This window comes from Bombus fervidus, chromosome 14, assembly GCF_041682495.2.
Source record: "Bombus fervidus isolate BK054 chromosome 14, iyBomFerv1, whole genome shotgun sequence".
Lineage (NCBI taxonomy): Eukaryota > Metazoa > Arthropoda > Insecta > Hymenoptera > Apidae > Bombus > Bombus fervidus.
In genome coordinates, this window is record NC_091530.1 from 7,803,895 (window position 1) to 7,825,346 (window position 21,452).

At 27.7% G+C, this 21,452-nt stretch overlaps 8 protein-coding genes across 12 annotated transcripts; 4 read left to right on the forward strand and 4 right to left on the reverse strand.

The window, feature by feature from the left end:
* Positions 1-643: 643 nt before the first annotated feature.
* Positions 644-2,147, reverse strand: Ubc10 (ubiquitin conjugating enzyme 10). Its single transcript, XM_072016532.1, has 4 exons — positions 2,009-2,147; positions 1,583-1,678; positions 1,123-1,309; positions 644-1,053 (listed from the first exon to the last, which is right to left on the reverse strand). Exons 1-4 carry the CDS (start codon positions 2,033-2,035, stop codon positions 884-886), a joined length of 480 nt encoding a protein of 159 aa, XP_071872633.1. The 5' UTR covers positions 2,036-2,147; the 3' UTR covers positions 644-883.
* Positions 2,148-2,191: 44 nt separating this feature from the next.
* Positions 2,192-5,562, forward strand: Cog2 (conserved oligomeric Golgi complex subunit 2). 3 transcript variants are annotated; one of them, XM_072016449.1, is made up of 11 exons: positions 2,192-2,329; positions 2,707-2,828; positions 2,904-3,131; positions 3,211-3,477; positions 3,553-3,854; positions 3,924-4,041; positions 4,098-4,487; positions 4,563-4,743; positions 4,817-5,096; positions 5,170-5,350; positions 5,426-5,562. In XM_072016449.1, exons 2-11 carry the CDS (start codon positions 2,757-2,759, stop codon positions 5,507-5,509), a joined length of 2,103 nt encoding a protein of 700 aa, XP_071872550.1. In that variant the 5' UTR covers positions 2,192-2,329; positions 2,707-2,756; the 3' UTR covers positions 5,510-5,562. The 3 variants fall into 3 exon arrangements, with proteins under 3 accessions (XP_071872550.1, XP_071872547.1, XP_071872548.1); XM_072016446.1 differs by lacking the exon at positions 2,192-2,329 and adding an exon at positions 2,480-2,612; XM_072016447.1 differs by lacking the exon at positions 2,192-2,329 and having other exon boundaries at positions 2,627-2,828.
* A 138-nt stretch (positions 5,563-5,700) lies between these two features.
* Fsd (transmembrane protein fates-shifted) lies at positions 5,701-7,805 on the reverse strand. Of its 3 annotated transcripts, none has more exons than XM_072016485.1 (8): positions 7,512-7,652; positions 7,329-7,409; positions 7,093-7,194; positions 6,930-6,998; positions 6,707-6,845; positions 6,418-6,610; positions 6,164-6,328; positions 5,701-6,074 (listed from the first exon to the last, which is right to left on the reverse strand). In XM_072016485.1, the coding sequence occupies exons 1-8, from the start codon at positions 7,579-7,581 to the stop codon at positions 5,802-5,804; spliced, it is 1,092 nt and encodes a 363-aa protein (XP_071872586.1). In that variant the 5' UTR covers positions 7,582-7,652; the 3' UTR covers positions 5,701-5,801. The 3 variants fall into 3 exon arrangements, with proteins under 3 accessions (XP_071872586.1, XP_071872585.1, XP_071872587.1); XM_072016484.1 differs by having other exon boundaries at positions 6,418-6,619; XM_072016486.1 differs by lacking the exons at positions 7,329-7,409; positions 7,512-7,652 and adding an exon at positions 7,667-7,805 and having other exon boundaries at positions 6,418-6,619.
* Positions 7,485-9,849, forward strand: Pus10 (Pseudouridine synthase 10). The gene is made up of 7 exons (XM_072016467.1): positions 7,485-7,621; positions 7,991-8,138; positions 8,198-8,302; positions 8,373-8,680; positions 8,750-8,958; positions 9,020-9,145; positions 9,227-9,849. The coding sequence occupies exons 1-7, from the start codon at positions 7,590-7,592 to the stop codon at positions 9,847-9,849; spliced, it is 1,551 nt and encodes a 516-aa protein (XP_071872568.1). The 5' UTR covers positions 7,485-7,589.
* Aurb (aurora kinase B) lies at positions 9,765-11,589 on the reverse strand. Its single transcript, XM_072016509.1, has 7 exons — positions 11,427-11,589; positions 11,200-11,334; positions 10,925-11,116; positions 10,717-10,851; positions 10,477-10,635; positions 10,168-10,399; positions 9,765-10,100 (listed from the first exon to the last, which is right to left on the reverse strand). The coding sequence occupies exons 2-7, from the start codon at positions 11,310-11,312 to the stop codon at positions 10,014-10,016; spliced, it is 918 nt and encodes a 305-aa protein (XP_071872610.1). The 5' UTR covers positions 11,313-11,334; positions 11,427-11,589; the 3' UTR covers positions 9,765-10,013.
* A 271-nt stretch (positions 11,590-11,860) lies between these two features.
* LOC139994145 (calcineurin subunit B type 2) lies at positions 11,861-14,313 on the forward strand. The gene is made up of 5 exons (XM_072016531.1): positions 11,861-12,019; positions 12,214-12,253; positions 12,641-12,852; positions 12,930-13,139; positions 13,209-14,313. Exons 1-5 carry the CDS (start codon positions 12,017-12,019, stop codon positions 13,254-13,256), a joined length of 513 nt encoding a protein of 170 aa, XP_071872632.1. The 5' UTR covers positions 11,861-12,016; the 3' UTR covers positions 13,257-14,313.
* Positions 14,314-14,810: 497 nt separating this feature from the next.
* Positions 14,811-18,322, forward strand: LOC139994113 (uncharacterized). Its single transcript, XM_072016457.1, has one exon. The coding sequence runs from the start codon at positions 15,120-15,122 to the stop codon at positions 17,058-17,060; it is 1,941 nt and encodes a 646-aa protein (XP_071872558.1). The 5' UTR covers positions 14,811-15,119; the 3' UTR covers positions 17,061-18,322.
* Positions 18,323-18,648: 326 nt separating this feature from the next.
* Positions 18,649-21,198, reverse strand: LOC139994111 (ATP-binding cassette sub-family B member 10, mitochondrial). Its single transcript, XM_072016456.1, has 3 exons — positions 20,309-21,198; positions 19,130-20,238; positions 18,649-19,063 (listed from the first exon to the last, which is right to left on the reverse strand). Exons 1-3 carry the CDS (start codon positions 20,901-20,903, stop codon positions 18,803-18,805), a joined length of 1,965 nt encoding a protein of 654 aa, XP_071872557.1. The 5' UTR covers positions 20,904-21,198; the 3' UTR covers positions 18,649-18,802.
* Positions 21,199-21,452: the final 254 nt, after the last annotated feature.

Below are 21,452 nucleotides of genomic sequence, written 5' to 3' on the forward strand. Positions count from 1 at the left end.
ATGCGTTAAATACAATAGTATCTCTTTATTATATACGCATGTAATCAGTGAGGTAAGATATATTTAAAATTGTTTAAATGCTAATATTGATATTTCAGAATTTACAGTTGAATTATTATACAGTGTCATGCCACATAAAATAACGAAATAATGAAGATATTAATTTAATTTTTCACTGTTTAATAGAGTAATATTACTATAAAAGATAGATATACACGGAAAGTAATTCAATTGTAAATAGATGTGAAAGATCAAGTTACGAATTAATCTTTTGTATTAGAAGATAAAATTATATTCTCAAGATAACATTAAGAAAAGTACTCTCAATTAAACTTAAAATCGAAACACGATTACAGTACCAATACGATCAATTTAACAATTACAAATATTTTATGTACATTTGTAATAATTATTTAATGTTTGTAGATTTGATTGATCTGAATCAAAATTTATCCATAATTTGAAGAGTTAACATGTTTGTAATTTCTTAACATTGAAGGTAAATACATTACTCTATAATGTCATATTTGTCACAACGAACTATAATTGTCTTGCTTTCAACAGAAAAAAGAGCAGGTGATGTTTTTTATGCTTCTTAAAATCATATGGATCGCATATCCATATAACAACTTCAAAATACAAATTGTATACAATATCATACAGTTAGTTTATTATATTTTTACTTTGCTCTGAAAAATTTGTTTATCCACTTTATAAACATTACAATTTGCACATATTAATATCATTGTCAGTAGTTAACCAATACTGTACACATGTATCTTATTCAACTTGCTTTTCATATAACAGAGAAGTCTATCGTGGTTTGAATTAAATTAGCTGACGAGTGGCAGGCATCATGGTGAGTAAAATTGGTCACTCGTGGTTATTCGTTAGAAGATGACGATTCCCGCCTTTTTTCTGCATGCTTTTTTGTGAACTCTTCCGCATTTTTTAAAAACTTTTTTCTATCCTTTAAAAATTCTTCTGCAAGATCTGCCCTTAAAGGATGCTCTGGTTCAGGATCATTTACTAATGCTATCAGAGCTTGTACAACTGTAAATCAATTATGTATTACTTAATCTTTTACATTACAACAAGAAAACAATGCAAAGAAAATTTAACCTTGGTCTGTCTTTGTAGCTGGTTTCCAGTTTTCAGCACTTATAATTGGTAAGCACACTTGCCCTTTCTCATCCACATTTGGATGATATATTTTTGTTTTAAAGTTTATCTTTGGGGGCTTAAAAGGATACTCTGCGGGAAAGTTTATTTCAATGCGGAATGCTCCTTTATTATATGGTGGACTATCCTAAAACATTTTAAGAAGTAAGAATGACAAGCATTTCTAAAAGAAAAAATAACAAAAAGGATATATGTCAGATATAATTAGAACTTGTATCATTATGTTACCGATTAAATTTTGAAAACGACATATACAATCATTCCAATGTTTCCAAAATCAAATTGTAGTACAGCATTGCGTATATCTAACTATAGTTGTCTTTACAAATAGGATTAGGTTAGGTTAGATTAGATTAGATTAGATTATATTTCTAAAATAGAATGGTACATCAAAACATACCGGTAGTATGAGACCTTGCCAAGTGAGTATATTCGATTCATCTACTTGAATATTTGTAAAATTTTTCATTGCCGAAGCTCTTAAATCACCAAGTTCCTAAAAGTGATACAATGGTTATCATCGAAATTATTATTAAAAACTATAATAATCAAAAAAACATTCTTAGAATGAATAATGAAAATTCTGATTCATATCATTAGAGAAAATTTTAAACACTTTGAGGATAAATATTAACAAATAATATTGAAAGTATCCAATATTCTATATCATCATGGGAAACCTCGACATCATTTAGAAGATGCTATGAAAATTAATCCTGTTAAACATGTACATGACGAGTGTGTTGAAATGTCGATACTGTATTTTGGAATGTTTTTCACATATTCAATGTACTATCGTTCCTCGTTGACAGAAACTTTGATTTACCTTTTGCAATCTTCTCGTAGCTGCCATTTTGAAAATAAATTTCACTAAAAGTAGTAAAACTTGTCAAGTTCCTTGGTGATGGCTTCACAGCTATTCTGCCTTCGAAAATACCCTAGTAATTTTTTATGAAAGTCTTTCGTAAACGAACATCGAACAAAACACTATAAATTCCGTTTCGTTGGATTTTGTTTTACGGCACTAATTTCTCATCAATACAAATGTAGATTATTTACTGTTAGTCACGAATATGAATTGCTCTCCGTCCTATTCGTTTAACTGTATTGTATTGTACGCGTGCGTGCGTTAGGGGTTTATACATATGTACATATACATGCGTCAAGTTAGGTAAAAAACCATTATGTTTCAATGCCATTAAAAAAAGCATACTTGATAAAGTTTTTCAATATGTTAGATACTCTAAGAACAATTTTTAAATTCATCTTGTAATTATCGATAATATGTTCATGTACTATGTATATGTGTTATATTTTGAATTAATTCACATATAAAGGTTGTTGCAAAAAATTTTTGACTTCACAGTCTTATGCTGTCTGAAAAATTTTTTTAATAACATCAACTGGTGTTAATTGTCAAATTTTATTAAGTAAATTAACTATGGATGGGCTCTATGATAACATATTGTATATTTTAATGAAAAGTTATGAATGTATATATTAATTTGTATGATTAAATAATAGGAAAAATTAATTCCTTATAAAAAAAGGTTAATGGTAAGAAATCTATTACTATGTCGAAGGAAAATATTAATTTACCAAAAGCTCCAAATGATCTATGTTTTTCTGAAGTTGATTTTATTCAAGTAAGTCAATATTAAAATGTGTTTTAACGTAGAAATTCAATTTATTATGATACCTTTTATATTAACAATTTCTAGGAAAATTTCAATGTTGATACCTTTCTCCAAGAACACAGAAAGAGCACAAAATTAGAAACAATGCGTGATGATCTTGGAATATACTTGAAACTGTTAAGGTCTGCTATGATTGATTTAATCAATCGAGATTATACAGATTTTGTAAATTTATCAAGTAATATGATTGGTTTGGATAAGGCTATAAGTGATTTACAAACACCTTTAGGACAGTTAAGGGAAGAAGTAATGGTAAATTCAATGAGAAAATATATTTAATTACTAAAATACTAAATTTTAAGTGTTATTAGTAATATATTTTTTATGATAGCAAGTACAGCAGATCCTGGATGACGAAGTTACAGCAATTACTCATAATATGAACGAAAATAAGAAAACACGAGAATACAAGCGAAGTGTATTCAGCTTACAGCATATTTATAAGTCTTTGAATAAACTTTCAACTATATTGTCTTTAAACACATTCCTTGAAAGTCCTGTTAAAATAGATATTTTAGAACAAGCTGCTGCAGAATTTAATCAATTAGGATTTCATATGTCTAGGTGCAAACTGAACATTATCAATGAAAACCAAAAAGTATGCATATCTTTAAAAAATTGTACATAAATTTATTATTCTTATTAATGACAGAAATGTTATATTGTAATATAGATAGCTGAAGAACTTGAACAGTCTTATATGACACACCTCAATGAATTTTTCTTGGCAAGTATACAAGAAAAAAATTCTTTTTTATTAATTCGCTGCTTAGGAATTTATGCTACACTTGATAAAATAAGTGATGCTGAAGATTTAGTAAGGAAAGAGATTGTTGGTCCATTGATTCATAACGTAATTAACATGGAAAACTTGAAAACTGATTTACTAGGTCTACAAAATATATACAATAGGTTACTGAACATTTTAAATGTAGAACTTAAACAATTATTAGACATTACATTATATCCAAATAGGTATGCATTTTATTAAAGTCAAATTATATATGTCATTGTACAGAAATATTTCTAAATCTTTTTTTACAGACTTTCTGTGAAAGGTTTTAATTTTTTGGTGAACAGTTTTTGGATTGATGTAGAAGAAAAAATTGAGCAATATATAAAATACATCTTTGCTCCTGGAGATCCAATATTATTCCATTCAGTAAGTAAGTAAAGTTATACTATAGTAATATAGTATATAACATTTCATAATTTCAGAGATATGTAGCAACCCTGGAGTTTTTAGAAAAATTGGAAGCTGAGTGTATTACACCCGAATCTTTAATTGCATTACAAAAGAATTCGCAATATAAAAACTTTTTGAAAAAGTGGAATTTACCAGTATATTTTCAAATTAAATTTCAAGAAATAGCTAGTGGAATTGAGACAGTTTTAACTGAATCAATATCACCAGCATCTGTAAAAGGAACATTGGAATCCCTTACACAAGATGATTTTTCTCTTTATGCAACTTGTATTACATGGGAAAATCTACAAACCATTTGGGATAATAATGTATATCTGCATCAACTGTTTCATAGATTTTGGAAATTCAGTCTTCAGATATGTGCCAGATATCGAATATGGATTCAAATAGTGCTTAAAGAAGTATATTTAATTTAAAAAAATAATATAATATATGATACTTGAACAATTAAAAATTCTAATTTTTTTTATGTAAAGGTATGGCCGATAGAAAATGAAATAAGCAACTTAAACAAGGTAGAACATTCCACAAAACTTAACTTCCTAATTTGTTTGTATAAGGATGTAGAAAAATTTGCAAATATACTTCCATTTCTTTTGGAAATAGCTCGATCAAAATTTAAACAAGAAAGTCCAAGAATATTGACACTATTAAAAGGTTACAACAAGAAAAATATTAATATATTTTTATTCAAATTTTCTATATCATTACTTATATGTTTTTTTCGCAGATTCTCTCGATGAAACGATAAAGAATTTAAAAACAATTTGGCCACAAATTACAAAAGAAATAGTGAATGAATTATTGAAACAATGTGTAATACATTTGAAACAAGTCAGTGATATTCCGAGATTATTTAGACGAACAAAAAGGGATGTACCAACGAAACCATGCTCTTATGTAAAAAATACTCTTGTGTTCCTTCTCAATTTTCATGCAGATTACAAAAAGATAATACCAGATAATGTTAATTATTGGTTGGAATTGGCCCTTTCTGAGTTAACTGAACAGTAAGGAAAAAAGAAATAGTTATTATTGAAAATTATAACATTTGTAAAATTTTGTTATATTGAATTGTTGCAGTTATCTAGCTTCTGTAACAGACGTATTAACTTCAGTGCAAAAAACTGAAGAGAGTTTAAGAAGATTGAAAAAAATACGCGACAAATCCACGGGGTCCCTTACTTCCGAAGTTCAAGGAATCAGCGATGATGAAAAAATACGAATTCAGTTACAAGTTGATGTACAAGCTTATGCTAATATGGTAAAATCTATTACCAAATAATTTATTTTTCACCATGTAAAAATTGTTTCATTATACATATAAATCATATTTCAGATTACAGAGATGCAGATTTCAATTTCAAATGTGCTTTATATGAAAGAATTGCTACACGCTGTTGAAACCGCAATCAAAAGATAATATTGCTTTTTTCTCTATTTCTTTAATTTTTAAATAAACTAATTTAAACTCTCTTATTTTATGTCATTTATTTATTAGTTGTAATAACACAGTATTTGTATATGTAGTTTTGTCTGTATATCATTTAACATTTTTCTTATCCTTTTTTTCCATTTTTTCTCATGAAATTTTGAAGAACAAGTGTCCAAATCTTTAAATTTAACAGACATTTAATGTATTATTTACATAGAAGTATTTATATTACAGTCGTACTTATGATCTAGCTGCTCGATTATGAAATATGGAATTTTTCTTATAATAAGCTCTGATCCCAGGAATCACTTTGTGGTAATTCAATAGTAGTTATTGAATCTTGGTGGGGATAAGTCGGATGCCACCAATCTAGTATTTGATAACTAACAACATCATTTAAAATAACTTGATTTGTTAACGTATTAGGGACATCTGATGTTCCAAATCCGAGTTGTAATCGATGATCTTTAAAACCTGGCATCAAAGTCATCGATACTGATTGCAAAATCAAGCCAATTACTGGTGGCAACATACTATATTTTAAACAAGTTACCTATAAATTATACAATATTGCATAAATTGCTATTTACCGTAACAATGCAGTATGCATTAGAAATAATTGTCTCATAGTAAAATGAATACCCTGAGTATCTTGCAGCCCTCTTCCAAATTCACAGCTACATCCTCTAACATTTCAAGAAAATCTGTCTTTTTACCATTGTTCTTCATTTTCAGTTTTAATGAATTATTGTTAGCTTTTGGCAACTCTTTTAATTTGAAATAGAAATACCATCGCTTTTTCCCTTCCTAAAAAAAATATCAATAAGTAATTTATGATTAATTAATTTTACTAAATGATTCAATAGTAATATTACGTATAATTCTATGTTGCATACCTTATGCCACATAAGACAGCACTGTCTTTTAACAAGTGAATGTGGCTGATCTTGTCTTAAATAGGATACATTATCAACTTCTTTCTTCAAGGAAAAATAAGTGTAATGTAATGTTCTGATGACACAAGCACGGAGTCCGTGTGTACGAACCATACATTGTGGTTGTAGACGCTCTGGTAAACCAGGAACAAACCTATAGTAACTATATTATGCTTTACTTAATATCCTTAATATCCTATGTATTATCATAATTCTAGATTACTATGTTCTTACATAAAGGAAAACTTACGTCTTGTACAAATGAAACCAAAATTTTCCTGTTGTTACCACATGATAAGAACTTCTACATATTTGAGCAAATTTTCCCACAGCCTCTGGACTAATATATTCAGATATAATAAACCATATATCCAATGGATAATCTACACCTAAATAATGTAAAAATATAATTTGTCCTTTATTTCAGGAATTCTTCTTGAATTTTACCGTTTCATTGTTTCTGTTTATTTTACCTTCTTCTTCTTCTGTAGTGCTCTCAAAGGAATTTGTCTTTCTGTTTCTTCTTTGATTTGTTAATGCACCTATAAAATAAGATCAATTTAAGTTTAATTGATAGCTAAAAATGGAACATGGAAAAATGGAACTTCATAACTGATTATTTCTAAAAATATCTACCTTTAGTATTTTTCTTTGACTTATTCAAATCACCCAGATTACCTTGATAACTTTCATTCATTTTGCTCCAGAAAGTTTTTTTCTCTGTTGTTGCTTCCTTCACTGTACAGATAGAATTGGATGAAAAGATTTGTTATAGACTATTCATTCAACGATACAAATAAATAAGTGGAATTTCTTATACTAGACAGAAATGGCATAACACAAAGTTGATTGAAATGTATTAACAAGGTAACCTTCAGAGGAGACATTTATCACTGCCTTTTTAAATCTTGTGTGTGTCCGTGATGAATTTGCAAAGTCATCAATGGTTATATCTGTCATGAAAAAATAAAGCATTATTTCGTCGATATACACATACTTTTAATAATGTGTTAATCGAGGAATTTTTTAAAATAATTAGTAAAACAATAATTAACCTCCAATCAAATTGTCGTTGCCATTTTCCGCATTTACTTTTTTGTTAGATTTTTTCCTTAAAATAGGCATGATGTTAAATGCTACGTTACTATATCTATAAATTAATCAGGTACCAGTTGCAACAGAATAAAACTTAAAACTTATAACTATTTACACTAGTAATAGATGACATTGTAACCGTCCATCATATTTTTTAGCAAAGTCAATAAGAAAGATGTGTTCAATCCGTATGAAGCATCGTGTTATTTTTGCATTTAATAATTTTACGTTATAGATACTTCAGTTTTTTCACTACAATAGACTAATTGCCAATAACTGAAGATAAGATAATACGATTTAAATGTAATCTGTATATAAACTTTTATTTAATTATTTAGAAATGCGTGTGATTATATTCTCAGCAGGTTAACGTAAACACGATGATTAAAAACTTTTATTTTAATTGATATTCTTTTAACGTTGAAATACTATGTTACAGAATTTTTTTTAAAATGAACGCTACAGAAAGTGAAAAACGTATTTTTAATTTTTTGCAACTGCAAAATTGTTGCTTAAGATGTTGTTTTCGTTTTGTTGGGTGGCGTACGCTAGATTGTTACGAAGATCCTATTAAATATGCAAAAGATGTATGTTTTAAATACTGTAATTTTTTAATTTTTGATTCAATATTTAAATTCTTTTATAGGTTGGGTATATTAAAGCAGAAGATATCTCTTTTAACGATGAGATACCGTGCATAACCTGTTTAGGAATTCTACAAAATAAGACACAAGAACAAGTTATTAGAAAAGTATGTTGAAGCATCTGTTTTAAAATGTATATAGACATTTGATATAAATTTCAAATAATTTTATAAACAGATTCAAGTTGAAGTAGACAAACAAAATTATGATAGTGGAACATTTATATGTGCATTAACAATACCAGTGTGCATCAGTGTCAGAGAACGTTTTTTGCATATACAATGTGCCACCCAACTTAATCTTTCAGAAGATGCATTGCTAGATTTTAAAGTTAAACTGCAAAGTGTTAAAGATGTTTGGAAATGGATAATGACTCCGAAATTAGAATTGGCTATTAAAAAACAAGTAGATTCAATGACACCTTCTCCATTTATGATTGAAATTATTCTAACATACAAATTTAACGAGAAAGAATGTGAAACATTGTAAGTTTGGAATTATTTTATTTCTAGAAATATGTTATTTCAATTACAATAAAATATTTTTTGTCTTAGATTATTGTGCAAAGAAACAAATAACACAGGGAATAAACGGAAAAGAAAATATAACGAGAATAGATTTAGCAGGAAAAGTATAGAGACTCTAATGACCAAAATAATAGACAAAGAATTTTTTCAATACTTTAAAGCTGTATCATTTGATACATCTGATAGCATTAATGTAGAAAATATCATATGTTCACATTCAAGTATTTTTATAGGAGGTAATATTCCTTATTAAAAGTATAATTATAATATAAATTATTAAATGAATTATAACTTTAGGACGGTATAATAAATTATCAAGAGAACTCAGTCAAACTCCATGGTTCATAAATGGAGAAAAAAAGATGCAAACATCTGTTCAGGACATATTGTGTAATCCTATTGCTGAAGTAACAAAAGCTCAATGTAAGTTGGGTGTTCTGAAACTTTTAATATCGTAATTAACAATATTTCAGTCAAAATTTAATACCCGCTTTTCATATATAGCTATTAAATTTTTATCATCTGGAAGAGAAGATGTGGACGTTAGAAACATATATTCTGGAAGGCCATTCGCCGTTGAATTAATTAATCCTCGAATGACCAAAATAACAGAAGAATTACTATCAAATTTAGTCAAAAATATTAACCAATCCTCAAAGCAAGTACAAATCACGTCAAACTTAAAAGTTTTGTCCAAATATGATTTGAAAAGGTTAAAAGAAGGCGAAAATGTTAAAACAAAATTTTACCGAGCACTTTGTGTTTGTCGTAATGTGTCTAAGAACATGTTATCTCTTAAAAAATTAAATGATTTGAAACGTGTGAAAATAATACAAAAGACACCAGTAAGAGTATTGCATAGACGACCTTTAAGTCCCAGAGAACGGTTAATATATGAAATGAGAGCTCGCTGGGCTGAGCCTCAGGAATTAAAAAAGTTGGATATTACTACTGAGGATGCTAGTATGTTTTTTGTATTAGATATCAAAACACAAGCTGGAACATATGTAAAAGAATTTGTGCATGGAGATTTTGGTCGAACTAAACCAAGTTTATGCGACATTCTTAATGTCGAAATCGATATAGTCGCATTAGATGTAACAGGGATTAATTTAAATTGGCCATAAAAATTATGTTATTATTGAAATAATTTTATATACCAATGTAAAAAATATATTTCAAATAATTTTTGTTATTCCCTTAAAACTAATGTAAGTCTTTATATTTCATTAGTAATAATTGTCTTGTAATAAAAAATATATTTCAAATAATTTTTGTTATTCCTTTAAAACTAATGTATGTCTTTATATTTCATTATCCAAAAATGTCTTTTTACAGCAGCCATAGAGATTCTTTCCGAGCTTCTCCGTTTAATTAACTGTAATTAATATAAAAATGATGATTTGTTTAAATAAAGAATTACAGCAAACATATGCAAGAATTACCCTTGATATCAAATCTTTGGCTCCTGGTGTAATTTGTTCTGGCCACTGTATGTTTATTGTTTTTATTTTCACGTAAGTTTCTTGCTGCGAATCACTAAGAAAAGGTGGTTTACCCACAAGAAATTCATAACAGAGAATACCTAAACACCAATGATCGACATATATATCATATGTTTGTCCTGTTACCATTTCTGGAGGTAAGTAATCTAATGTTCCACATAATGTATTCCTCCTGCAGTTATTGTTATTAATAGTAAACGTTGCTTTACTACTGTTGTAATTATTAATTATAATTATAAATATACTTACTTAGATGATGGTGCATGGACAGACCATCCAAAGTCTGCCAATTTTACATTACCTTCATATGTAAGTAATAAATTTTCTGGTTTTATATCTCTATGAATTACATTATTTCTATGACAGTATTCTAAAGCATCTGCTACTTGGTAAGTATACTTGGCAGATCTGAAGAATAATAATGACAATTAAAAGTAAATATATAAATTAATTAATCATAAACTATAAATTAATTAAAAAAATACATACAAGTGTTCATTAAATCTTTCATTTGGTTGTCTCTTTAATTCCTTATATAATTCTCCTCGAGCAGCAAACTCTAATACAAGATAGATGCGCTTATGATCATGAAAATACGTTAACATTTGCAGAATATGAGGATGCCTAAAAAATAATCTTACAATATATTTTTATTTATGAACAAAAAATTAAAAAATGCACAAGATAATAAGTTTACCTTAAGTGTGTTTGAATTTCAATTTCACGCATCACTTGTTTTTCTACACGTCCTTTCATTAATTCCACTTTGTATAAAGTTTTCAATGCTACCATATAATGTGTAGTTTTCTCTCTAGCCAAGTAAACCCGGCCAAATTTACCTCTGCCTAAAGGTGCACCGATTTCAAAATCATCTAAATTCCATTGATTCCTATGAAACAATATTTTATATTCATAATAAAATTAAAATTGTTTAACATCTTTTATAATGATTGAAACAAAATTTCTCTTTACCTTGATCCTCTAGTTTCAATATGGTTTTCCATTTTACATAAAGTATCTAAAACAATTTCCTTATACTCAGATGGAACATTGGATGGACATTGAAATGCTTCCATGTGAGCCATAATGTTACAAATTATAGACTTTCTAAAAAATTTTGAGATATTTTTGAGGAAAAAGGTTTTATTATACATCTATTATGTTGTATAAATTTATATATTGAAGTAATTTCATATTACCTTTGGGACACAATAGTTATTTATGTAATATATAATATTTGAATTGAATTCTTTAATAAAATAATACTTCTTAATAAAATAACCAATATATATTCATAAGAAATTTTTTAATACCTCATGCACTTTTCAACTGACATTTTTGATTTAAAAAGAACTGATAGATTAAAGTGACACCTACAGTGCGAAAATCGCAAAAAATTTGATTGCAACACAAATATTCCCCAAATTAATTTCAATAGAGAAATTTATAACGAAGAAATTACTTTTAAAATATATTATAAATAAGTAATTCAACTTAAAATAAAAAAATTATAATTTTCAAAGAATATCTATAGCCTATCCAACGAGACGAGGCAGTCAACATAAACAAAATTTTGTTGTCATGGTTGCAAAGTGCCTCATCTCGTTGGACAGAGTATAGAATTTGTATGCTCATGCTTGTATAGGCTATATACGTATTTCGTTAAAGTTTCTCTTCTATACCTATCTCATGCTTTCTACTGGTCATCTATCATAAAGTAGTTTTTGCTGATCGATTTTGACATTTTGTGGTAAATTTTTGACAGAAATCGACCGGCTCGAGTATCACAATGGTAATTAAGCGTGTTAAATGTTTGAGCTTATTTATATTCGTATAAATAGTTAAACGGTATATTATACTACGCGTAATTGATTTTATATTTGTTTTCGTCAAGGAAAATATTATGTGATTATTATCTTTAAAATCCTATAAATAAACTTCTTTTTAACATACTGTGTGTATTTACTTTACATATTTTCTTTTTAGGGTAATGAAAGCTCGCTGCCTATGGAACTATGCTCTAATTGTAAGTCAGTATGAAACATTATTTTTGATATCTTGAAATAACCCATCATTGTTCCAAGTATATTCGTTCAAAATAAATACTTTATATACTTTTCTAATAGCTGATATTATATTATAAAATTAATTCGAATAATATTTGATAAAAATTTTATATGAGATCATGTTAAAAATAATTTCTTTTTATTTAAATCATTTTGCATTTACATATTGCTTCTGATTTATTTTTATCTCAAACTGCTTCAACTAAACATAGCACTTGTGAAGTATTAACCACCATATTTGTTGGTATATACATACATACATATGCACACATCTAATACTATTAATAAAAAACATTAGTTTTATGGTCCGTTTATTACCTTTTAATATAAAAATATTCTTTTTTTAGTTGATGCTGATGAAATTAGAAGATTAGGAAAACGATTTCGGAAGTTAGATTTAGATAACAGTGGTGCTTTAAGTATTGATGAGTTTATGTCATTGCCAGAATTACAACAGAATCCTTTAGTGCAACGTGTTATAGATATATTTGATGCAGATGGCAATGGAGAAGTAGATTTTAAGGAATTTATTCATGGTGTTTCTCAATTCAGTGTTAAGGTATATATAAATTTTATTACAAGATAACAATAAATATAAATAGTGCATTGAAAAATACTTTTATTCCTTTTTAACAGGGAGATAAAGAAAGCAAATTAAGATTTGCATTCAGAATTTATGATATGGATAATGATGGTTTTATAAGCAATGGGGAATTATTCCAAGTATTGAAAATGATGGTAGGCAATAACTTAAAGGATACTCAACTTCAACAAATTGTTGATAAAACAATATTATTTGCTGACAAAGATGAAGATGGCAAAATTAGTTTTGAAGAATTTTGTTCTGTAAGTAAAAGCTTTTAGATGATTCTAGACACGCTAATTATATAAAATATTTGTTATATGTGATTTCAGGTTGTTGGTAATACAGATATTCATAAGAAGATGGTGGTTGATGTTTAAATTATCGAAAGTTTATGGAAAGAAAAATATTAGAGAACAAGTTAATGGTAATATCAATTTGACTTAATGAATTCATTATTAACACTAGATTGATTGAATAGTTATAAGTAACAAAATTGTGTAGGGTGAAATTATGATCGTTATTAAGTCTTTAATCTATACAAAGTCTTTAATATATATATATATATATACATAAGTTTGTCATCTGTGAAAATGCTTTCCATAGTGCAATGTACATTACAATTTAATTGACCACCGACCTTCTAAGATTGTGCACATTTACTAAACATATGTATTGTATAGATTTTAATATTATAAAATGTCTTATATGCAACATATATATATATATTTTTAGTTGAAATATTACGTTTTTTTAGTTGAAAATATTATGCAAATTGCTCTATTATCATTTTATAATTTATAATATGATTTAATTAGTGTACAAAAAGCTATAAAGTTGTTTCAGAAAAGTTTTGAAGATACAATTATAATAATATGTAAATTATTTAAGAAGTATTGTTTTATATATTGAAATCTAATTCAGATATATGTTTTCATTCTCATCTTACAATATACTTTAATAATGTGGAATATGTCTAGTAAAAAATTGCATTTTCCATAAATTTTATTTTCCTAATTTTTCTATTAAATACTATTATAGTTAAATGAATAGGAATATTTTATTTGTTTCACAATACAAGACCCACTAAATTAGGTTCTGTAAGTAGTTAATTTGTAAAAAAGATCTTGTTTATTTTTAAAATAAGTTTGTATTGTATATATTATGTTCAATTATTAATTAATCCATCAATTGTGTATTTGAAAGAAGTATTATATATTATTTAATCGATTATTACTAACATCTGAAAAGTTCCATGTGTTGATAAAATCAATTTTACAGAGAACTTCAGTTTTGAACTAGATTAACATAACAGCGGGATTCTCGAATCTTTCAAATACGCAAATTTTTAAAAATAACCTTATTTGTTTGTTATATGACTATTAAGAGTAATGTATTACAAAACAGAAATTAAATAATATATATTGTTTTATTCTATGATTATGGTATTTTGTACATTTACATATTATAAAATCTTAATGTTCAAAATCTTAAGATAATGTTGAAATAAATCCATAATATATATATAATATTTTGCGATTTGAAACCTATATATATATTTTCCAATATTTTTATTTTGTAAATGAATATAAAATTTATTTGTTCGTTTATTATTACTAAATATAATAATTTAGAAAAATAATTGTAAATCCTTAGGTTATCAACATACCATTAACTGTATGTATTACTAATACCACTACTTGAATATGAAATTTAAATGTCTTATTTATCTTTTATATTACTTATATTATTTATAATTATTATCATTTTGTTTTTATCCAATTGTTAGATATTATTTTTAAACATATATATATGAAGTATTTATAGTAATAAAAGAGGTATACATATATATGTATATTTTATCCTTTATTAATGTAAATTTTATGTGAAATATACTTTATATGACAATATCGTATCATTCCAAACATATAAAGAAATCGAAATAGATCCCGCAAATCCGATATTAAATATATAAAAATCGCAAATTGTTTTATTAGTTGAAAAAATAATATGATAAATGAAAACTAACCAAACGCTGTCAACGTTGACATGTTTTTAAGGTATTGGTAGCACTGCTTCGTCCCTTGCCCTTCATTGTTGCTATTTAGTACCCGGTGTGTTTGCGTTTTTCATTGCTTCTTGCGTAAAGTTTTACCATAGATTTTTACCAATCCGACGAGAGCTGTCGACAGAAATAATTTAGCGACCAAAAGAAGGTGGAGAGGCTAGCGCAGGAGGTGAAGATGGATAATTTAGAGGAGGTATTGCAAGCACTTGACGAATTTCAGAAAGTGCGTCCAAGTGAGATACCTCGAGAGCTCGAGGATTATTTGTGTTGGGTTGCGAAAACCGGTGATCCTGTTTATCAGTGGTCATTGATCAAAACATTGTTCAGGGAGAAACTGACACGCGTGATGACTGAATTTTACGAAAGTTGTCCGACACTTGACCTAGCACCGTGTCCGAATGTCGAACATTTCAATTATGACACAATGAAAAGCAATCTTCTCGAACGTTTGGAATCATTTGCAAACGCCCCATTTACTATTCAACGAATTTGTGAGCTATTAACAGTACCTCGTAAGGAGTACAACAGGGTTGACAAGTTCATGAGAGCCATTGAGAAGAATATTTTGGTTGTTTCCACTAGAGAACCTGGACCACTATCTAGAAGGAACGAGAATGGTGATGGCATGGTTAATGGATCTGTAGATGAAGATGCATCTGTGACACAGCCTCCTCAAGATGTAGAGATGGAATATTGGGAAAAAGATTGTCCTTCCACAGTTACAATTAGTGTGCACACTGTTGAAAATGAAACACCTTTATTACATACTGTTGTACCAACAAATGATATAATAAAACACGTATTTGGTTTCCAAAAACCTTCACATGAGAAAGTAGAATCAACATCTTCTAAGTCTGACATTGTGGTATCTAATTCCATACCAACTACTTCAGAATTTTCTGGTGTATCCAATTTGAATTCTCAAGCACAAACACAGGATTCACAAATTGGACCTACAATCCAAAACTTGTCAACCATTGTTCCTGAAACTTCTGGAATTATTAGTGATGTTTCAGAAGCAATTATGAATGAGGATACCAGTTCTCAGCCTAGCTTAGAGTTAGAAAATGAAGGAGGAGATTCTGTAGACTCCTCAAGGAAATTGCAAACTACTTTTCAGACTAAAGATTTTAGTTCAAATGAGAATAAATCATCGAAGTTTTATGTAGATAATTCTAAAGTGAATGAAAAGGCAGAGATGGAGACAATGTCGATACATGTACAAGAAGGATCAAGTAAAAGTAATGATATATTGGTTAAGTCAGATGTTGAAATCAAAACAGTATTGGATAACAAAGAATCGGTTAATCCAGTTGTTGAAAATCTTTTAAATACTAATGAAAATTTGGAAAGCACGATAAAGTTAGGTACGGAAGTAGGAAACATTCAATCAATTATCAATACATCTGGTTCAAACAAGGAATCATTAACTTCCAAAAATAGCAATATGGGAAGTACATCTACAACAAATAATTCAGAACAATCTACAAATAATTTAATTTTATCTACTGATAATGTAAATACAGAAGAAACTATAAATACATCAGAAGATATGTCTGTAGATGTAGAGAATCTAAAGGAACAAAGTAAAGAAGCAGAATTAATAAAAGATTCAAAACCTTTAGTGGAAGAACCATGTTCTAAAGCTAACGCAATAAAAAATTTTAATTGTAACCAGGAAAAAGATAATTTAATTATCACAGAAACTGTAGAAGATGAGAACAAGATGAGAGTGATGAAGTCCATAGTACCTGATCCAATTCCTATTGTCGAAGAACCAAGAGACTCAGAATGTATTAATGTAAAGGAAGATATCTCACCAATTGTTGAAATAACAGAAGAATCAGAAAATCAAAAACCTACGATAACATGTCAATCAGAACACAAAGAAAAAATGTCTATTGAAGATAGTAATGTAGAGCAATTACAAGGTAATAATATAACTTCTATCAGAAATAAAATAGAGGATAGTGACACAGTAATAGAAACTGTCATGAGTAAAAAAGGACAGGAAGCAGTGGAACTAATGGAAGTAGATGAAGAAGAAACATTATCTGTATTTCAACAGGATGATGAACCCATGGAGCAAGAAGCAGTACAATCATCTAGAAGTTAATAACGTGTAAGAAGAAGGTTCTATTCACTTATTTTTAATATTTGATTTTTATTATAACAGAAAACATAAAAAAGAACAAATACTGAAAAAAGTTTTGTTTACATTAGGAAATTTTTTATTGTAGTTCAAACATGATTTATATATGACTTCCCTTAAGTGATTTGATACATAAGTCATATAAAGAGATATTGTAAGATTTACAAGAAATTCTCTAATCATATGTTCTTTACTATTTCATTAACTTTATAATTACCATTAAATCAGGTAAATTTTGGAATTGTACAGAGATGTGTTCATATGAATTTCTAAGCTCCTGTAGAAAGCAAAACACTACCTATTTCAGAACATTATAATATTAATGACCAGTTTTGACCATGGTTTGGATTTTATCTCAAATTAATTTATAAACAAGCTTAACAGTAAATTTATGCAGATAAAGTTTCTACTTAGAACGTGGCTGTGTTTGTAATTGAAGCATACGAAATTTTTACATGGCTTGTAACAAATATAACATGTGATATAAACAAAGAAACATTTTAAACATACATTTTGGTGCTTTGCAATATATTTTACTGGCTAATAGGGAGCATAAATCCAATCATTGTGGACTAAATTAATTACTGATCTTACGTAAAAAGATGTCTCAAAATTTTATTAATTGAGAAATAATTCTCAACATAAAAGATGCACTGAGTCTTTGAAATTAATACTTATTAGACATGTTTCTATAAAGATGACTGATCAATTGTATTAAGCATAGATGAGATCAAACCATAGATTCCATTTAACGATTCAAGTTGAAATTGATAAAAAAAGATGCCTTTATTATACACATCTCCTATATAGAAAAGAGTAAAACATAGTAAGAACAAAAAGTTTGTCTTTTTTAGTTGGAGAAATAAATGATACTGCTCTCTTTATGTCTTGCTGTGTTTTCCTAGAAATGTAATAGTTGAATAATTGTCAAATAATACGAATATGGCAATATTCTCTTTTCTGTTAAAATGGAGATTATATTAAACTGGCTTGTGTAAGTTAATAATCAGCCTAGTTTAATTACAACAACAATTTGCTTCTGGTCATATGTTTTTATTGAATATTTTTATGCAGACACAAGTCTAGAGATAGTTCATCTTAAAAATAATTATAATAACAATATATTAATTTAAATACAACATAGATCAATGATATAAGACATTGATATAACTTAAAATAGCAGTGTACATTATTTTATAGAAAATATATTAAAAATTATTACCAAATAGTAATTATTTACAATACCTGCCTTACTCCTTAGATAAAAAAAAATATATATGTAATTTTGTGATTTTAATATTAAATCACAGCTTGATGTAGTAATTGTTTGTGTTTTATAAATTATTTAAGCACACCATATAAACATGTATCAAGTCTCATTTCTAAAATGTTTAATTTATCTTTGGTGAGATCTTTTTTCACTCTTTGTGAAAATGATTTATATATACACGAATATGGTTTTAAAATTTCATGAGAAATAGAACATGATATAGATAAAAGTTATGAATATTTAAAAACCATAATTACAGAATAAAACATTGTATTTCAGAAATTAAATTAATAAATTTATTAATCATTTATTACAGATGCTATTTTCAATAACCTTTGTACATTATTTTTATATATTATTAAGTATTTCTTAGTATTTCTGGTTTACTGAACACATTAATCATTAATTATTGATAATTTTTATTAAACTCCAGAAATTAAGCAAAGGTTTGATGTTGAACTAACTTATGAAAATAACTATCCTTTAAGCTCACAAGTTCTTTATAAGTTCCCGTTTCCGTTACTTGTCCTTCTTTCAAAACAATGACTTTATCTGCATTTTTTATTGTACTTAATCTGTGAGCTATAGTTAGAACTGTCCGTCCTTGAATAGCTTTTTCTAAAGCTTTCTGTACATAATGTTCACTCTCCGCATCTAATGCACTTGTAGCTTCATCCAAGATTAAAATTTTAGGCTCCTAAATACAAGTAATTCTGAATTACTAGTTTTTATTGGACGATTTTTATCTTACTAATGCTCTTACCTTTATTAAAGCCCTAGCAATAGCAACTCTTTGCCTTTGTCCACCACTAAGAGTAATACCCCGTTCTCCAACTACTGTATCTAAACCATCTGGCATATTTTTTGTAAATTCTAAAACGTGTGCATATTTTGCAACTTCTTCTACATCATGTTTTATTGAATCCATTGCTCCATATAATATGTTCTCTCTTATTGTACCACTAAAGAGAATAGGCTCTTGAGAAACTATACTGATCTGTGATCTTACCCATGCTGGGTTAAGAGATTGAAGATCATGTTTGTCTAAAAGTATAGATCCTAAATTGGGATCATAAAGTCTCAATAAGAGTGAAGCTATTGTAGACTTTCCAGAACCTGATGCTCCAACGATAGCAATTACCATACATGGTGGGATTTTTAAACTGAAGTTTTTCAAAACCCATGTATTTCTTCTTGTAGGATAAGCGAAATTGACATTTTGGAATTCAATATCACCGGATAACTGCCTTTCCAGAATTTTACCACCTTGAATTGGTATTGTTGGCTCTCTTTCAATCAATTCAACTAAACGCATATTTGCGCCTAATGCTTTATTTAATTCACTATAAAACGAAGATAAGCCATTTAAAGATATTGTAACATACACTGCATACATTAAGAATGCACTTAAGCTTCCAACTGTAAGAGAGGAATCGGAAACCATAGCCGCACCATAATATAAAACAGACAGGATAATCACATTTCCAGAAAAACCAGTTAATCCAAAAAATATCCCTCTGCATAAACTTTCCTTATAACAAATTTTAAGCACATTGTCTAATTGGGAATTATAATAATGGGATTCATTTATTTCTTTTGAAAAAGCTTTTACTGTTCTTATATTGCTAATTCTCTCTTCAGCAATTGAATTTAGTTCTGCTAAATTATTTTGCATGTCTTTAGAAATCTTCTTTAAATAGCGACCACATACTATGGCTAAACCTGCAACTGGTGGCACAATAGTTAGACCAATTATGGCCAATTTAGGCGAGGTATAAAGCATCATTGATATCCCACAAATACTCATAAAAGTATAACGTAATCCATCTGATATGTTACTTGTTAATGCTTGGCTAACAAGTTGTGTATCTCCTGAAATTAATTAACAATATGAAAGATTGATACATATATAAAAGAATTTTTAAAAAGTTAAGAGTTATACCAGACAATCGACCAACAAATTCTCCTGTATTACATTTATCAAAAACTGCTATTTCTTGTCGAAGAATGGCAGCATACAATTGTTTTCTTAAAGACTGCGTAATCTTATGTCCAGTAGTAGACATTAAATATATTCTGCAGAAATTGCATAGAGCTCCAATAACAAATATTCCAAACAAAATAATGCACAATTGATTAAGGTTTTTCTTCGTATCTTTTTTGTCACTTGCATAAATAATATCAATTAATTTTCCTAAAGAAAATGGTACTACCATTGTTATAGTAGATGAAATTAATAAAAAGGTAATAGCACCGAATAACCTCCATTTCTCAGGTACTATTAGGACAATTAAATTTTTTAGTTCTGACGTTTCTCTTTTTTTTGTGGTAAATCGTACTGTAGAGTTTAAATTTTTGGTTTTTATAGCATCCGTTGTGTGAAATCTTAAAATTGAAAATATAGGGCTCTTTCTAATAAATCTGATTGATGGTGTTAAACACGTATAAAATAACTGTTTATGTGTGATCATTGATTTGCGAAATTTTATTCTTTGTGAAGAAATGCTTCTTGTAAATAACCTCCAAACGAGTACCATGTTTTTTAGTACGTTTATCAACTAAGCAATTCACAAAATGAAAAGTCATTAAAACTTGTGTTTCATCGTTAATGATGTAAGGTTGATGAATGTTATGACACTTTCAAAGTGAACAATAGGTAAATTGAATATATTATAATCTATTAATATCAAAAACTATATTTGAAATATTTTTCAATACATGTTTATAAAACTTTAGTTTGATGTTAATAATTATTGATTGACAATTTGTTTTAATTTCATAATCAATTTAAAATCAGCTGTACATTGAAAAAATACTCCTGTAATCACGTGACTTGATAGACAATGAATGAACCGTGTGTAAATTTGATGTGAAAGAACATTTTGTGTGGTTGATTTTAGTGTTTTTATTTATTTCTCATCGTATGGTATGAACTATACTCATGCATATGTTCTAATATACATATTATGTATATTTATGTTCATATATGTGTAGTCAATATAGAAGATATAAATAAATATAAAATTTATATGCTGATATATATTATGTATTTAATAAAAATAGAACTTTAAAGTTTTATTTTATAA

What these genes read in the sequence shown, in the direction of transcription:
- Fsd (XM_072016484.1), bottom strand. Translation starts at nt 7,581, where the DNA reads ATGCCTATTTTAAGGAAAAAATCTAACAAAAAAGTAAATGCGGAAAAT. An exon ending in CAACGACAATTTGATTGGAG is followed by an intron (nt 7,410 to 7,511) that starts GTTAATTATTGT and finishes TTTTCATGACAG; the next exon opens with ATATAACCATTGATGACTTT. An exon ending in GCTGTCTTATGTGGCATAAG is followed by an intron (nt 6,329 to 6,417) that starts GTATGCAACATA and finishes TATTTTTTTTAG; the next exon opens with GAAGGGAAAAAGCGATGGTA.
- Cog2 (XM_072016449.1), top strand. Translation starts at nt 2,757, where the DNA reads ATGTCGAAGGAAAATATTAATTTACCAAAAGCTCCAAATGATCTATGT. An exon ending in AGTTAAGGGAAGAAGTAATG is followed by an intron (nt 3,132 to 3,210) that starts GTAAATTCAATG and finishes TTTTTATGATAG; the next exon opens with CAAGTACAGCAGATCCTGGA. An exon ending in ATTACATTATATCCAAATAG is followed by an intron (nt 3,855 to 3,923) that starts GTATGCATTTTA and finishes CTTTTTTTACAG; the next exon opens with ACTTTCTGTGAAAGGTTTTA.
- LOC139994113 (XM_072016457.1), top strand. Translation starts at nt 15,120, where the DNA reads ATGGATAATTTAGAGGAGGTATTGCAAGCACTTGACGAATTTCAGAAA.
- LOC139994145 (XM_072016531.1), top strand. An exon ending in TTTCTCAATTCAGTGTTAAG is followed by an intron (nt 12,853 to 12,929) that starts GTATATATAAAT and finishes CCTTTTTAACAG; the next exon opens with GGAGATAAAGAAAGCAAATT. An exon ending in GTTTTGAAGAATTTTGTTCT is followed by an intron (nt 13,140 to 13,208) that starts GTAAGTAAAAGC and finishes ATGTGATTTCAG; the next exon opens with GTTGTTGGTAATACAGATAT.
- Pus10 (XM_072016467.1), top strand. Translation starts at nt 7,590, where the DNA reads ATGCTACGTTACTATATCTATAAATTAATCAG. An exon ending in CTATTAAATATGCAAAAGAT is followed by an intron (nt 8,139 to 8,197) that starts GTATGTTTTAAA and finishes ATTCTTTTATAG; the next exon opens with GTTGGGTATATTAAAGCAGA. An exon ending in AAGAACAAGTTATTAGAAAA is followed by an intron (nt 8,303 to 8,372) that starts GTATGTTGAAGC and finishes TTTTATAAACAG; the next exon opens with ATTCAAGTTGAAGTAGACAA.
- Ubc10 (XM_072016532.1), bottom strand. Translation starts at nt 2,035, where the DNA reads ATGGCAGCTACGAGAAGATTGCAAAAG. An exon ending in CTACGAGAAGATTGCAAAAG is followed by an intron (nt 1,679 to 2,008) that starts GTAAATCAAAGT and finishes TATCACTTTTAG; the next exon opens with GAACTTGGTGATTTAAGAGC. An exon ending in AGCTACAAAGACAGACCAAG is followed by an intron (nt 1,054 to 1,122) that starts GTTAAATTTTCT and finishes ATTGATTTACAG; the next exon opens with TTGTACAAGCTCTGATAGCA.
- Aurb (XM_072016509.1), bottom strand. Translation starts at nt 11,312, where the DNA reads ATGGCTCACATGGAAGCATTTCAATGTCCATCCAATGTTCCATCTGAG. An exon ending in ATTGAAACTAGAGGATCAAG is followed by an intron (nt 11,117 to 11,199) that starts GTAAAGAGAAAT and finishes ATTGTTTCATAG; the next exon opens with GAATCAATGGAATTTAGATG. An exon ending in GAAAGATTTAATGAACACTT is followed by an intron (nt 10,636 to 10,716) that starts GTATGTATTTTT and finishes ATTATTCTTCAG; the next exon opens with ATCTGCCAAGTATACTTACC.
- LOC139994111 (XM_072016456.1), bottom strand. Translation starts at nt 20,903, where the DNA reads ATGGTACTCGTTTGGAGGTTATTTACAAGAAGCATTTCTTCACAAAGA. An exon ending in ATTTGTTGGTCGATTGTCTG is followed by an intron (nt 20,239 to 20,308) that starts GTATAACTCTTA and finishes AATTAATTTCAG; the next exon opens with GAGATACACAACTTGTTAGC. An exon ending in TTGCTAGGGCTTTAATAAAG is followed by an intron (nt 19,064 to 19,129) that starts GTAAGAGCATTA and finishes ACTTGTATTTAG; the next exon opens with GAGCCTAAAATTTTAATCTT.